The sequence below is a fragment of the Schistocerca cancellata genome, chromosome 4 (genome assembly GCF_023864275.1).
Source record: "Schistocerca cancellata isolate TAMUIC-IGC-003103 chromosome 4, iqSchCanc2.1, whole genome shotgun sequence".
Classification (NCBI taxonomy): Eukaryota; Metazoa; Arthropoda; class Insecta; order Orthoptera; family Acrididae; genus Schistocerca; species Schistocerca cancellata.
Genome location: NC_064629.1, coordinates 800,470,382 through 800,487,739, shown reverse-complemented (window position 1 = coordinate 800,487,739; position 17,358 = coordinate 800,470,382). Strand labels below are relative to the sequence as shown.

The 17,358-nt window shown below is 44.8% G+C and overlaps 1 protein-coding gene across 1 annotated transcript; it reads right to left on the bottom strand.

Annotated features, from left to right (window-relative positions):
• Positions 1 to 11,489: 11,489 nt before the first annotated feature.
• Positions 11,490 to 12,320, bottom strand: LOC126183656 (MICOS complex subunit MIC19-like). Its single transcript, XM_049925803.1, has one exon. The coding sequence runs from the start codon at positions 12,300 to 12,302 to the stop codon at positions 11,778 to 11,780; it is 525 nt and encodes a 174-aa protein (XP_049781760.1). The 5' UTR covers positions 12,303 to 12,320; the 3' UTR covers positions 11,490 to 11,777.
• Between the last annotated feature and the right edge of the window lie 5,038 nt (positions 12,321 to 17,358).

Sequence of the window (17,358 nt, the reverse complement as noted above, 5' to 3'; positions counted from 1 at the left end):
TCTATGAGTTCCTTCCAATTAATGTTGTTCGTAATTGTAATTCCTAGGGATTTAGCTGAATTTACGGCCTTTAGATTTGACTGATTTATCGTGTAACCGAAGTTTAACGCATTCCTTTTAGCACTCATATGGATGACCTCACACTTTTCGTTATTTAGGATCAATTGCCAATTTTTGCACCATACAGATGTCTTTCTGAAACTTCCTGGCAGATTAAAACTGTGCGCCGGACCGAGACTCGAACAGGCAGAAGTAAAGCTGTGAGGACGGGCCGTGAGTCGTGCTTAGGTAGCTCAGATGGTAGAGCACTTGCCCGCGGAAGGAAGGCAAATGTCCCGAGTTCGAGTCTCGGTCCGGCACAGAGTTTTGATCTGCCAGGAAGTTTCATATCAGCGCACATTCCGCTGTAGAGTGAAAATTTCATTCTTGATATCTTTCTATTAGGAATGTGCTCTGAAAGTTCGTAACATTTTCATCACTTGTTTATGTACGATGTCTTTGTGGAAGGAAGTAGTACGGTTTTGGATTCCTCTTAGTTCTTACTATAGTGGACCAGTCGAGGTCTCAGTGATTAGATATTGTATCGCAGGCCGGCCGGGATGACCGAGCGGTTCTAGGCGCTACAGTCTGGAACCGCGCGACAGCTACGGTCGCAGGTTCGAATCCTGCCTCGGGCATGGATGTGTGTGATGGCCTTAGGTTAGTTAGGTTTAAGTAGTTCTAAGTTCTGGGGGACTGATGACTTCATAAGTTAAGTCCCATAGTGCTCAGAGCCATTTTATTGTACCGCAGACACAGTCAATTTGACTGTTCAGAGATGTCACTAAACCCGACCAAAGATGTAAACAACCATGCATGAGCAGAGCCTATTAGACGGAGCGGGTCCGACAGTTGATCAGTTCCAGTCATTAGACCAGCAAGGAGGTACACGGCTCGTGTTGTCTGTAGTTCAACCCGCCCAGACGGTCAATACCGCGCTTCGATCGCGTCCGCATTGCTGCTTTGTGCCAGGAAGGGCTCTCAACAATGGAAGTGTCCAGGCGTCACGGAGTGAACCAAAGCGATGTTGTTCGGACATGGAGGAGATACAGAGAGAAAGGAACTGTTGATGACATGCCTCGCTCAGGCCGCCCAAGGGCTACTACTGCAGTGGACGACTGCTACCTACGGATTATGTCTAGGAGGAACCCAGACAAAAAAAATAATTCAAATGGCTCTGAGCAGTATGGGACTTAACAGCTGAGGTCATCAGTCCCCTAGAACTTAGAACTACGTTAACCTAACTAACCTGAAGACATCACACACATCCATGCCCGAGGCAGGATTCGAACCTGCCACAGTACCAGTCGCGCGGTTCCGGACTGAATCGCCTAGAACCGCTAGGCCACCGCGGCCGGCGAACCCTGACAGCAACGGCACCATGTTGAATTATGCTTTTCGTGCAGCCACAGGACGTAGTGTTACGACTCAAACTGTGCTGAATAGGCTGCATGATGCTTAACTTCACTCCCGACGTCTATGGCGAGGTCCATCTTTACAACCACGACATCATGCAGCACGATACAGATGGGCCCAACAACATGCCGAATGGACCGCTCAGGATTTGCATGACGTTCTCTTCACCGATGAGTGTCGTGTATGCCTTTAACCAGACAATCGTCGGAGACGTGTTTGGAGGCAACCATGTCAGGCTGAACGCCTTAGACTCACTGTCCAGCGAGAGCAGGAAGGTGGAGATTCCCTGCTGTTTTGGGGTGGCATTATGTGGGGCGAGGTACGCCGCTGGTGGTCATGGAAGGCTGTACGATACGTGAATGCCATCCTCCGAGCGATAGTGCAACCATATCGGCAGCATATTGGCGACGCATTCGTCTTCATGGACGACAATTCGCGCCCCCATCGTGCACATCTTGTGAATGACTTCCTTCAGGATACCGACATCGCTCGACTAGAGTGGCCAGCATGTTCCCCAGACATGAACCCTATCGAACGTGCCTGGGATAGACTGAAAAGGGCTGTTTATGGACGACGTGACCCACCAGCCACTTTGAGGGGTCTACGCCGAATCGCCGTTGAGGAGTGGGACAATCTGGACCAACAGTGCCTTGATGAACTTGTGGATAGTATGCCACGACGAATACAGGCTTGCATCCCTGCAAGAGGACGTGTGACTGGGTATAAGAGGTACCGGTGTGTACAGCAATCTGGACCACCACCTATGAAGGTCTCGGTGTATGGTGGTTTTCATGAGCAATAAAAAAGGGCGGAAATGATGTTTATGTTGATCTCTGTTCCAATTTTCTGTACAGGTTCCGGAACTCTTGGAACCGAGGTGATGCAAAACGTTTTCTGGTGTGTGTATATGAGATTCTATGAAACACTGGAAATCCTCAGTCCGCAAGTAAGTTGTTTCCTTAGGGAAAAAATACAGAAAAGTGCGAGCATGACTCACGCTCTGGCGGTTCCGTACAAACGTAATTGTGTATATAGGTGGTTCATGTAGATTTTTTTATGAGTGAGTTAGCGAGTACTAAAATATGTAAGATAAATGATCGTTCTTTTTACTACATTGGCTTAAAAAGCTGAAATTTTTTACTCCGCCAAGGGACCGTAGACCACAGTATTTGTCATAAATTTCGAGTTGATATCTCTATCTGTTCCTGAGAAGAAAGGGTCTTAATAGACGGACGGTCAGACGGACAAATAGTGATCCTATAAGGGTTGTTTTTACCGACAGAGGTATGGAATCCTAAAAAGCAAGTGAAGTACCTAATCCTGAGGCACTTTACCGTTACAAACATGGTAGCGCCGCCATTTTTTTTCCGAAGGCTTGCGAACCCATTACCAAAAGTGCATGCTTCCCCTTTTAAACTAGCGTATAACATCTTTTATTATAACTCGTTCTTTTTTTAGACAGAATATTTGTTTTCTGTTCATGTTAATCCAGTCTTATCCCTAGTTGTCACGTAACGTGTCTAATACGAAAGTTGTTTGAGGCTTAACCTTCTGTCAGATGTATAAAACCGTAAAGGTTTTGATCATTAATAAGCATGAAACACTGTGGGTCGGATTTCACGTTACACCATACTGCGTTAAACTGTTATGTCCCCCTGATAGCTGGACAGGTGACTCGGCTCGTGGATGAGAGGAAGCTACCTCCATTAGGGCTACGCCTAGGAAAGCACGCTGGTGCTCAAACCAAGCTTCTGTTTGGAGACTGCTACAATTTTAAGCCTAACGTATATGTAGGGAAACAGTCTCGTCATACTAGGTTCATACTCTTAATATTTCAATTCGAATAAAACTGTCGTTCACTTTTAGCAAGGGTGGTTCCGCATGAAATCTGCATACATTCCTAATTTCCAGTCGAAACTAGCTGCTTCTCTGTCAGGGTCATGTAAATACAAACGTAATTTTACATGAGAGTTATGATAGCGATCACTGCAAATAATATGTGCCCCCTCAATTAATAGCGACACTCTACTGGGAGAATGTCAATGTATGACTTCACAAAACCCCAAAACAAGGCTGTTCTCGTTATACGCAGAAGTTTCTAAATTTAATGATTTGTTTTCTTCAGACGTTAATATATTCATTACATAGACAGGGTGAATTTAACTTTAATGTTCCACCAGTTTATTGTATGACCCTTCATAAGCGGAGCAGCAAAAACACTGTTTGGATAATTTATGTGCTTATTCTGCAGAAACGTTTTGCTTCTAATGAACCTGACACGTCTCGAGAGCAGCCTTCGATATATAGTTATGCGAAAGTGACATATTTCAGGCGGCGAAAACATAAATATCTTTGATTAAGCAACAGATCATTAAGAGATAAATATCTCATGGTATACAAGTATTAGGGAATGAAAACAACTTTTTTTAATTTCCACTAGCGCTCAAATGTGGGTAAAAAGTTAAATATTTCTGGATGATAAGAGATCTTCTGCTTCGTAACTGGAGGATTCCAACGTCTCCCTGAATTCATATTTTGCGCTGTCGTGTATCACGTAGCGGTGCCGTCATCCCGTCTTTCTTTGACCTCACACCTCACACTCTCTGAAACGCTGTGATATGTAGACATCATCTGGAACCGCGCGACCGCTACGGTCGCAGGTTCGAATCCTGCCTCGGGCATTGATGAGTGTGATGTTCTTAGGTTAGTTAGGTTTAAGTTCAAATGGTTCAAATGGCTCTGAGCACTATGGGACTCAACTGCTGTGGTCATAAGTCCCCTAGAACTTAAAACTACTTAAACCTAACTAACCTAAGGACAGCACACAACACCCAGCCATCACGAGGCAGAGAAAATCCCTGACCCCGCCGGGAATCGAACCCGGAAACCCGGGCGTGGGAAGCGAGAACGCTACCGCACGACCACGAGATGCGGGCTAGGTTTAAGTAGTTCTAAGTTCTAGGGGACTGATGACTTCAGAAGTTAAGTCCCATAGTGCTCACAGCCATTTGAAACTTTTTTTTTTTTTTTTTTTTTTTTTTTTTTTTTAGACCTCATTAGTTGGCAGTGGCTTGCTCGTCGTGTGCCTCTGCTTAGTAGTAGTAGACAGCGTTGTACCTTGAGGGTAGTGTACTTACAAGGGAAACTCCCCATCGCACCTCCTCAGATTTTCTGGTAAGATGACCCAGTGGATAGTCCGTCAAAAACGGAACACAGATCACGCATGAAAACATGAAGAAGGTGTACTGAACTGTGGAGAAAGAAGCAAAATAGAAACAGTGAGCGGCCCAAGCTCAAGATGTGCGACATCGAGCGAACTGCAAAAACCACGACGTCGTGGTTCTGTGGTCACGGTGTAGAACTACAAAGGGGGAGATCCGTGTCCAAATCACCTTCGTGCCCCATTTTAGTTTTTCTTCTCCGGTCACTGACATATCTGTTTCCTGTCTGTAGTCTTGGCAATTGTCATAACACCAATAATCAGTTACAGAGCGTGAATCATGGTTCAAATGGCTCTGAGCACCATGGGACTTAACGTCTGAGGTCATCAGTCCCCTAGAACTTAGAACTACTTAAACCTAACTAACCTAAGGACATCACACACCACCACGCCCGAGGAAGGATACGAACCTGCGACCGTAGCGGTCGCGCGGTTCCAGACTGAAGCGCCTAGAACCGCTCGGCCACACTGGCCGGCGTGAATCATGTGGTCAGAACATATTTCCGTCTCAAGTAAATATGATGAATAGTGAGAGCACGTAAGATGCCGCACTGCAGTCATGGACTGTGCGGCTGGTCCCGGCGGAGGTTCGAGTCCACCCTCGGGCATGGGTGTGTGTATATGTGTGTGTCCTTAAGATAATTTAGGTTAAGTAGTGTGTAAGCTTAGGGACTGATGACTTTAGCACTTAAGTCCGGTAAGATTTTACACACATTTGAACATTTTTTTGAGATGCCGCATAGACCTCTTACAGAAATGGAAACAACATATAAACAGGTGTGAACTATATTACAACGAAGTAATTCAAGAGTCGAAACTTCCAAAACGGAAAGTAAGAGTCATAACATGTGGTTCTTCTGTAGAACAAATGGAAAGTACGTACGTCTGGAGGTCCCTTCCTTACACCTCGTTGTTACAAACGGGCGTTACACCGTGACACAGACACAGATTTGAATATAGCGAATAGACACGTCAGTGACCGGACGGACAGTTCATAGATGTGTGGAAAAAAAATTATGGTGAACGAAGAAGATTTGAACGCAGATCTCCCCCTCCGCATTCTTCACTGTGACCACATAACCATCACGCCGTTGCTAGTCAAATTTGCTCGATGTTGTATATCTTGAGCCTGGACCGTTCACTGCTTCGATTTTGCTTCTTTTTTCGCAGTTCATAACACGTTCTTCCTGTTTTCATGCTTGACCTGCGTTCAGTTTTTGAAGGGCTTATGCACCGGGCCATTTTACCACTAAATCTGAGCCGGCCCGGGTGGCCGAACGGTTCTAAACGCTACAGTCTGGAACCGCCCGACGGCTGCAGGCGCAGGTTCGAATCCTGCCTTGGGCATGGATGTGTATGATGACCTTAGGTTACTTAGGTATAAGTAGTTCTAAGTTCTAGGGGACTGATGACCTCAGAAGTTAAGTCCCATAGTGCTCAGAGCCATTTGAATCATTTGAACTAAATCCGAAGGGGTGCGATGGGAAGTTTCCCTTGTTAGGATCGTATAATGTTTCCTGGTCGGTGTTTCAATCTGGTGACCGATTTTACAATCACACGAAGGAATGCGCACTACATACCTCCATAAGCACTTTCTGCCTTTCTTTCTTTTCTTTCTCTTTTTGATGAGACACGAGGTTGTTTCGGGCAGCGTTAATAAATGTTTCAAGTTTTACAAGTTTAAATGCTCTATAATATACAGGAGTAATGTGACAGACATTGCTAATTCTTCACTTACAGGAATTCCTGGTAAGTAAATTCCGCACATTTTTAAAACTATTTACATAACATGTGGGCGGTTAAGTCAGACTTTGTCAGTCATACACCATCTTGTACTACCTGACCACAATATCACTGCACTTGGCCTCCTGTGGCCATTTTAGGAAACACGAGGAGGCGTTACAGTAAACAAGTACAGTGGTCGCAAAGGAAAACGCATCGTATAACGAATGATATCAAGACAGTTGTGCATATACTATCAAGTTGTTCAGGGTGTCCTCGTGAAATACGAAGACAAAAACTCACAAGCCGACAGAATTGCCCTCACTCCCAGGTCCAATAATACTGTGGTCGACTAATACCTTGGAACGGAAGAAGGCCTTCTGCCGAGGGCCATGTCATATTTGTAAATGAACTAAACTTCTTTTTTTCTTAACTCCGCCTAATTCAAAACACCTTTTATTTTGTTTTATACACCCAGACATGATTCGAATTCTACACTGATTAACCACAACAGTATGACCACCGGCCTACTATCGATACAAACGCGTCCAGGCAATAACATCATTACCTGGCGAGGAATGACTGCTAGTCAGACAGACGCACGGTGCATGTAGTACCAGTGATCGTGTGTCCGTGTGTACAATGGGGAAGACGCGCAATCTATCTGAGACTTCTTACTACTACTACTACTACTACTACTACCACGTAATCAGGCCCAGTGGACCGCACGCATCTACAAGTTTCCTCCTCCACTGTATTCTGTCCAATGGTGCTATCCGTCATTCGTCCACATCTATTGACACTTGGTTTAAATCTTTATGGAGTCCATCCCTCCATCGCTTCTTGGGTCTCCCTGGCGGCCTCTTTCCTGTAGGTGTGAAATCCAGGAGCTTCCGAGGCCATCTGCGATCCTCCATCCGGGCCACATGGCCGGCCCACTGCATTCGTTTGGCTTCGACAGTTTCTGCTATGTTGGGCTGCTGGTATAGTTCCTCGAGCTCTTGGTTGTATCTGATACTCCATTCCCCTGTATCTGCATCCAGAACCGGACCGAAGATCCTCCGAAGCACTTTTCTCTCAAAAACAAGGAGCTTATGGAAGTCTCACAGCCATATAGAACAACAGACTGGATCAGGGTTTTGTACAGTCGAATCTTGAACTGTCTGGAGAGATGTATGGACCGAAGCAGTTGTGCTGGGCTGTGGTAAGATCGGTTTCCTGCTTGTATTCTGGCATTGATCTCTGCTTCACATGACGAGTTCTCAGTGAGAAGTGCCCCTAGGTATTTGAATTCTTGCACTCTCTTGTAGCAATGGTCCCCAACCTGCAGTGATTGTAGATGATCAGCAGTCTGACAATGACCACTGAGATTTCTTGGCAGATTAAAACTGTGTGCAAGACCTAGACTCGAACTCGGGACCTTTGCCTCTCACGGGAAGGTGCTCTACCATCTGGACTACCCAAGCACGACTCTCAGCCCGCCCTCACACCACTTCACACAAGGTATCAAGTTTGACGTTCAGTTAAAATGTCTATTATTACAAACAGAGATTCTCCAGAGAGTTGAGGCTCTTGCGCAAGTAGTACAGTATTTATTCATGACGATTAATCAAACGTACCAGTGGACAAGGGGCGAAAAGGACGTATTCCCAAATAACATCTCACAGATTTCACTCAGCACACTCTCGCTTCATGTACGAATATAAGATGGAAAGGGAGAGTGTAGCTCGAGATATAGCCGTTTTCTGTAGGAGGCTGTAGTTTGGGGGTGGTGTACGCCTGATTCCTGGACGAAACGAAGGCCGCCGCCGGCTGGCCGCCTTATTTGTTTCTGGAGCTGGAACTAGTTCCTGGATTTTCCGGCGCGGCCCCCTGTCGCTGTCAGGGTGCGCAGTCACACATGGCGGCGTTTCTCCTGATCTGGAGCCCAGATACGGCGTCTAGAAATGTCAATTGCGGCCGACAGAGAACCTCGGAAACGATACACGTTGCCTGCTGCTTATTAGGAGACGACCAGCCGGAACGATTTTTTATCGTTTGCCGCACACGCACGTAGTTTCGGCTACTCAACAAACTACTGAAAGTCATCGTACTAATTTCCTGTCACATTCATTCCCGAATTTCACATATTTCGCTTTTGCTCTAGAAACTGATCAAGCGAAAGTAAATGCATTTGTACACTACTGGACATTAAAATTGCTACACCAAGAATAAATGCAGATGATAAACGGGTATTCATTGGACAAATATATTATACTAGAACTGACATGTGATTACATTTTCACGCAATTTGGGTGCATAGATCTTGAGAAATCAGTACCCAGAACAACCACCTCTGGCCGTAATAACGGCCTTGATTCGCCTGGTCATTGAGTCAAACAGAGCTTGGATAGCGTGTACAGGTACAGCTGCCCATGCAGCTTCAACACGATACCACAATTCATCAAGAGTAGTGACTGGCGTATTGTGACGAGCCAGTTGCTCGGCCACCATTGACCAGACGTTTTCAATTGTTGAGATATCTGGAGAATGTTTTGGCCAGGGCAGCAGTCGAACATTTTCTGCATCTAGAAAGGTCTGTACAGGACCTGCAACATGCGGACGTGCATTATCCCGCTGAAATGTAGGGTTTCGTAGGGATCGAATGAAGGGTAGAGCCACGGGTCGTAACATATCTGAAACATAACGTCCACTGTTCAAAGTGCCGTCAATGCGAACAAGAGGTGACCGATACATGTAACCAATGGCACCCATACCATCACGCAGGGTGATACGACAGTATGGCGATGACGAATACACGCTTCCAATGTGCGTTCACCGCGATGTCGCCAAACACGGATGCGAACATCATGATGCAGTAAACAGAACCTGGATTGATCCAAAAAAATTACGTTTTGCCATTCATGCAGCCAGGTTCGTCGTTGAGTACGCCATCGCAGGCGCTCCTATCTGTGATGCAGCGTCAAGGGTAACCGCAGCCATGGTCTCCGATCTGATAGTCCATGCTGCTGCAAACGTCGTTGAACTGTTCTTGCAGATGGTTGTTGTCTTGCAAACGAGGCCGTTAGGATCCAGCACGGCGTTCCGTATTACGCTTCTGAACCCACCGATTCCATATACCGCCAACAGTCATTGGATCTCGACCAACGCGAGCAGCAATGTCGCGATACGATAAACCGAAATCGCGATAGGCTACAATCCGACCTCTATCAAAGTCGGAAACGTGATGGTACTCATTTCTCCTCCTTACACGAGGCGTCACAACAACATTTTACCAGGCAACGCCAGTTAACTGCTGTTTTTGTATGAGAAATCAGTTGGAAACTTTCCTCATGTCAGCACGTTGTAGGTGTTGCCACCGGCGCCAACCTTGTGTGAATGCTCTGAAAAGCTAATCCCTTGCATATCACAGCACCTTCTTCCTGTCGGTTAAATTTCGCGTCTGTAGCACGTCATCTTCGTGGTGTAGCAACTTTAATGGCCAGTACCGTGTTCCAACATTATGGAATAGCTCGGAGAAAACGATCTACTGATTAATCACCTGCGGTATCGACGATGTCTTGATCGACCGCAGACGGCCCAGCTCACATTTCTGAGAGCTCGCTTTCACCAGGTCTCGGTGTCTTCCTATGGGTGGAGCTACAGACGCCACCGGAGGACTCCATCTTCGGATCTACTCACTGCATGGAAACGTATTCATCCGCTCGTCTTTTTAAGGCGCCGCACGCCGAGTTCCCCCAACTCTCGAAAGGCTTACAATCAAAAATCTACCACGAACCTTAAAACGACGCTACTAGTGGTGATCAGACTATTCAGAGAGGCTTATATTTTCAACTACCTGGTACATAGTGTAAATAAATACTTTCATGCTTCATCCATTTAATAAATGTTTCTAGAGTCTACGCCATCTCGTACCAAGTGTAGCCACAACATAACCAGCATGCATTCAGAAAATGTCTTTCTTGTGAAAGACAACTGGCTCTCAGTTCGTGCGAAGCAGTGTGTGCTATCAACAGAGAATCTCAGGTTGATTCCACATTTCTAGATTTCCATAAGGCTTTCTACACTATTCCTCACAAGTGGCATCTAATCAAAATGCGTGCCTACGGAGTTGCGTGACTGGATTCGTCATTTCCTGCCATACAGGTCAAAGTTTATAGTAGTTGACTTCGAGAGAAACGGAAGTGATATCTTTCGTTCTCCAAGTATTACAGGCTCTCTTCCGTTCCTAATCTACATAAACGATTTAAGAGACTATTTGAGCAGCCCTCTTAGACTGTTTGCAGATGATGCCGTCGTCTACCGTCTAGTAAAGTCATTATAAATCAAGACCACCTGAAAATGATTTAGACATTTGTATGGTGCGAAAAGTGACTGTTGATTCTAAACAATGATCACTCACACGAGTAATGAAAGAAACCGTTAAATTTCGGATACATGACAAATAACCCAAATTTAAAGAGTGTCGATTCAACCAAATACCTGGGGATTACAATTACGAATAATTAAACTGGAATCATTACACAGAAAAGTTTGTGGGCAAGGCGAACCAGGCCGGCCACGGTGGCCGTGCGGTTCTAGGCGCTTCAGTCCGAAACCGCGCTGGTGCTACGGTCGCAGGTTCGAATCCTGCCTCGGGCATGGATGCGTGTGATGTCCTTAGGTTAGTTAGGTTTAAGTAGTTCTAAGTTCTAGGGGACTGATGACCTCCGATGTTGTGTCCCATAGTGCTCAGAGCCATTTGAGCCAAGGCGAACCAAAGACGGCGGTTTATTGGCAGAACACTTAGAAAATACAACACATCTACTAAAGAGGCTGCTTACACGATGCTTGTCCGTCCTCTAATGGATTACTGTTGCACAAAAAAATTGTCGTGTGGCATTGTTGGTGGGGAGGCCCCATCCGGAGAACTTCGGTCGCCGAGTGCAAGTCTTATTTTAGTCGACGTCACATGGGGCGACTTGGGTGCCGGTGATGAGGATGAAATAATGATAAGTACAACACAGCACTCAGACCACGGGCAGAGAAAAATCTCCAACCCGGTCGCGAATGGAACCCGGGCCCCCTGCATAGTAGGCAAGCACGTTACTACTTTTTTTTATTGTTTATCGTATTTTTAATTAGATTTTAAATTTACATAACAATGCTATAAACTGTGGGAAAAGATAGTTACATATATACACAAACCAGTCCATGCCGATTTCTTTCCAGTCGCTCCTTAAAGATTGGGCAATCCAGGCGATGTACGATGTGGTATTACACACCCACACTGACAACTCTCTCCAGCACTCAGCACTCACTCTTTTTACAGCATGTTAGGTCACATCATCTTCTCCCTACGTGTTCTTTTTCTATTGTGAACGCGACCGCCATGCGACTGTCATGCCTTATTAGACATAATATTTCTTCTTTTCATGTCAATACATGCTGAAAATGCTTCAACTTCTTTTGCACACAATAATGTCTGTCTTGGGTGTTGTTTGTAGCAATTTATGACAACGGCCTTTGCATCCTGGCAAGGTATTACTTGGTTCTCCACTGGCATTTTTGGAAAGCTTTTCTTCACTTCTTGAACAGCTGCCTCGTATTCTTCTCCCATTCGGCGATTTACCCTGTTATGGGTGTCCTGGAGCTTAGCTAACCTTCTCTCCCAGTAGACATAATTATTTCTTATTTCAGCTTCTTTCTCACGTCTAACTTCAAGAGAGGTCTTTGAAGGTTCGTTTTCGTTGATATACTGCTGCTGACTTGGTGAGGAATTACTGTTCTTGGGGCGTGCATCGTCTTGACTTTCCGTCTCACCTGCTCCTTTAAGACGCTGAACAACTGAATCAGAAACCTTGATCACACTTGCGGGATCTTCATTTTGTAAACTAATTTTTCTTGTACTGCCAGCATTGCCCATCTTCCGCGCTTGCTCTATGTGACTACTCAGCTACGCAGGCGGACACTGCTCCACACTAACGGATCCATACCAGAGAGGACTGACGGAGGACATGGAAAAAGTTCAAAGAAGAACAGCCCGTTTTGGATTACCGCGCCATAGGGGAGACAGAGTCACAGATGTGATATATGAGTTGGGGTGGCAATCATTAAAACTAAGGCATTTATCGTTGCGATGAGATGTTTCCACGAAATTGCAATCACCACCTTTCTCCGCCGAATGCGAAAATTGAAAGAAATCAGAGCTCGCACGGAAAGAAGCGGGTGTTCATTTTTACCAAGCGCTACTCGGAACTGGAGCTGTCGAGAAATAGGCTGAAAGTGGTTCTACAAACCCTCCGCCAAGCACCTAATTGTGAATTGCAGCGTATTCTTATGGATGTATATGTACATTATGGACGTAAATCGATAGTCTGACGACAGTTTGGAATTAAAGAAACAAAAAAGAACTATTAGGTCTGTGTCACATGACGAACAAGAGAGTGAGATGTAGGACAGACATCATCTGCCGGCCGCGGTGGTTCTTAAATCAAGTATTAGCAATTATTAAAACTTGTTGTGTGCGAAATGCTATTAGGCGGCCTCCCCTTTCATTCCTTCACCCGGTATATGTTCTCCTAGTATTTTTCCTTCTCTTCTTTTCCCTACTATGGAATTCCAGTCCCCGACCACATTTAAATTTTCGTCTCCTTTAACAATCTGAAAAATTTCCTTTATCAAACATTCTTGGAAGCTCTTCATCACCTACAAACGTTAACTATGCTGTTCATAGAAACATGCCACATTCTTATCTTCATATTGATTATCAAAATGGCTCTGAGCACTATGGGGCTTAACAGCTGTGGTCATCAGTCCCCTAGAACTTAGAACTACTTAAACCTAACTAACCTAAGGACATCACACACATCCATGCCCGAGGCAGGATTCGAACCTGCGACCGTAGCAGTCGCACGGTTCCGGACTGCGCGCCTAGAACCGCGAGACCACCGCGGCCGGCTATTGATTATCAGAACTACACAAATGCACAGGAATTAATTTTGTTTTAATATCCCTGTTCTCGCTTGATCAGAAATACTGTAGTTCATACCACCGCACTTCACTAATGCCCACTATGTATAAGATGAACCTATCCGTTTCCCTTTCTAAATTCTCTAGCCTACTTATCCCATTAAGCGACCTAACATTCCACTCTCCGACTCGTAGAATACCATTTTTTTTCCCCCTAGTGACAACATGCTCCTGAGTAAACCCCGTCCGGAGAGCAGTAAAGGGGACTATTTCACGTCCGGAATAATTTGCTCCTGACGATGCCGTCACCATTCAACTATATAACAGAGCAGAATGCCAGTAACGGCAGTAGTGTACCTTTTAGTTTCAGTCTTTCGCAGTACCAGCAGAGCAAGGCCGCGTTGGCCAGTGTTACAAGGCCAGACCAGTCAAGCATCCAGACTGTTATTTCACAAGTTCTGTGACAAGCTGCACGCTGTACCGCGCCTCATGTTTACAGATACTGAGTGAGACGTTGCTCTTCTGACCATGTTACTTGAAAGAGATCTAAGAAGGCGTTCTTCTTGTGAATTGCTAAAACGCGTGTAAACATAGGTTTTGTGCTGTTGTGATTGAATGTGTGGGCAGGAGTATCCGGAATAGAACTGTACGTAATGAGTCGCGAGCACGTTAACGCTCTTTCCAGCAAGTAATAAGTATCTCTCTATCTTGTATTAAAAGACTAAAGATTAATCGTATGTAAATCGGTTCTCCCGCAGTAAGTGCCATAATTTAACATCATTACGTAGCATATTAAACTTACACCAGGTGGACCTGTCTTAGCACTGCGCCTACGGGTCGAGTTGACTACTGTATCTCTGAAGCCCCAGTATCAATCGCTCACTTGTGCAGTTTCACTCGACTAGTAGGTAGACGGGTCGAATTTCGATGATGGAAGAATTTTATTTGACTAGCTAGGGGAGGAGAGGTGGTAACGTACAGTCTCCGATCACAAGGCATACTTAAATTCCAGACCTTTCTACAGTATGAAGGTAAGTGGCGCTGTTGGTGATCGGATGCGAACGCCAAGATGAGCAGCTAACCTTGTGCTATTGGAGAAAAGTAGGCAATGTACCTGCACCGGTTTTCACTCAGTCCCTTCTGTCTCATCATCATCATCGGCAGCAGCGTTACCAACATCAGGTCAAACTCAACACTACACTATATACACGCACTCATTATACCATACAAAGAAGCAAACATGCAAATTGTCGCAACAAGTGACCCTATCGCGTGTTTCACACCAGATAGAGATGAGGCGAAGCCATAGAATAAGAAATAGGAATCGATTTAGGAGAGATAGGGGAGACAGTACTAGAATCAGAATTTAATAGAGCTTTGAAAAACGGTATCAAATAAGGCAGAAGGTTAGCTAACATCCTATCAGAGGTTCTAAAATCGTGGGGGGAAGTGGCAACAAAACGAGTATTCACGTTGGTTTGTAGAATGTATGAGTCTGGCAACATACCATCTGACTACGGAAAAATGTCATCCACACAATTCCAAAGTGCTGACAAGTGCGTGAATTACCGCACTATCAGCTTAGCAGCTCATACATATAAGTTACTGACAAGAATGGTCTACAGAAGAATGGAAAAGAAAATTGAGGATATGATAGATGACGATAAATTTGGCTTTAGGAAAGGTAAAGGCAATTCTCACGTTGCGGTTGACAGTGGAGGCAAGACTAAAGAAAAATCAAGACACGTTCATAGGATTTGTTGACTTGGAAAAAGGGTTAGACAATGTAAAATGGTGTAAAATGTTCGAAATTCTGAGCAAGGTAGGGGTAAGCTATAGGGAGAGACGGGTCATATACAATATGTGTAGAAGCCAAGAGCGAAGTGATCGGATTAAAATGGGTGTAAGACAGGTGTGTAGGCTTTTGCCCCTACTGTTGAATCCGTACATCGAAGAAGCAATGACGGAAATGAAAGAAAGGTTCAAGACTGGGATTAAAATTCAAGGTGAAAGGATATCGATGATACGATTCGCTGATGACATTGCTATCCTGAGTGAGAGCGAAGAAGAATTACATGAACTGCTGTATGGAATGAACAGTCCAATGAATACAGAATATAGATTGAGAATAAATCGAAAAAAACGAAAGTAATGAGAAGTAGCAGAAATGAAAGCAGCGAGAAACTTAACAGCAGGATTGATGGTAACGAAGTAGATGAAGTTAAAGAATTCTACCATCTACGCAGCAAAATAACCAATGACGGACGGAGCAAGGAGGACATCATTAGCAAGCTAACACTGGCAAAAATGGCATTCCTGGCCAAGAGAAGTCTACTAATATGAAGCATAGGCCTTAATTTGAGGAAGGAATTTCTGAGAAAGTGCGTTTGAAACACAGCATTGTATGGTAGTGAAACATGGACTATGGGAAAACCGGAACAGAAGAGAATCGAAGTATTGGAGATGTGGTGCTACAGGCGAATGTTGAAAATTACCTGGAATGATAAGGTAGGGAATGAGGGGGTTCTATGCAGAATCGAAGAAGAAAGAAATATATGGAAAACACTGATACGGAGAAAGGACGAGGTGATAGGACATCTGTTAAGCCATGAGAGAATGACTTGTGTGTTACTAAAGGGAGCTGTAAACTGCGAAAACTGTAGAGGACGACAGAGATGGAATACATCCAGCAAATAATTGTGGACATAAGTTGCAAGTGCTACTCTGAGATGAAGAGGTTGGTACAGGAGAGGAACTCGTGGCGGGACGTATCAAACCAATCACGAGACTGATGGAAAAAAAAGGGTGAGGTCCAATAAAATGACATGTCTCGAAGAACTGAAGGAGGAAGATAAGGCGAAAAGTGCAAATTACTGTGTTTGGCTATGTCAAACAGTTGAGAGTGTAATGCGGGATTCGCTGCTGTATTTCATGAGTGAGGAAGCCTGGTTCCGTCTGACAGGACATGCGAACCTCCCAGGACACCAGATACTGGTCAAAAAACAATCCCTATACGATTAATGAGGAACCTCTTCACGCCGAAAAAATCGGAGTGTGGTGTGTCGTGTCAGTAAGTCGGACTGGGGTCCCATATTTTTTTAAACAACAGTAAACACTGCAGCGTAGATGTAAATTTTTGAGGAATTTTCAAGCGAACCAGTCTCACGAGTTGATGAAAGATTTCCAGAAGGAAGGACTGTGGCTGTCGCGTTCGCCGGACCTAACCATTTGTCACTTTTATCTGTGAGGCAGTCGAAAGAGAAAAGTGTACGCAATTAACTCATTAACGAAAGAACAATTCAAGGACAATATTCGTAATGAAATTTTGAGAACTGATGCGGCAGAGTTGTCAAAGTGTATCTTAACATGTTAGGGCGTTCTGACAAGTGTATTGAAGCACAAGGAGGTCATTTCCAGCAACTAATGCAATCTAATGTAACAGACATAGAGCTTTGAATTAGCTTATTTGTTATTTCATTTCTATCTAATTGTTACATCTGTATCTATTTGTTGTTGTATCTGCTTGTGGCGGGAAGCAATTCGTACATAACTGGCGAGTTATCTGCACTTGGGGCCGGTTCTTAGTGCTCCACCCTGTGTATAGAAATTATCTTACATTTATTCATGTTTAAAGAAAGCTATGATTCATTACAAGTGAAAATTGTCTCTAAGTCTTTCTGCAGTTCCTTGTGATTGTACAATTACAATACTCTCCTGTACTGAAGATCATCGTCAACGAACCATCATACACGGCCTTTGATCCTACCAGATGAATTGTTTATGTGTATCGAGAACAGTAGAAGTGCGCCGGCCGGTGTGTGTGGTGTCACCGCCAGACACCACACTTGCTAGGTGGTAGCCTTTAAATCGGTCGAGGTCCGTTAGTATACGTCGGACCCGCGTGTCGCCACTATCAGTGATTGCAGACCGAGCTCCGCCACACGGCAGGTCTAGAGAGACTTCCTAGCACTCGCCCCAGTTGGACAGCCGACTTTGCTAGCGATGGTTCA

Coding starts and splice junctions, on each gene's coding strand:
- LOC126183656 (XM_049925803.1), bottom strand. CDS start 12,302: ATGGGCAATGCTGGCAGTACAAGAAAAATTAGTTTACAAAATGAAGAT.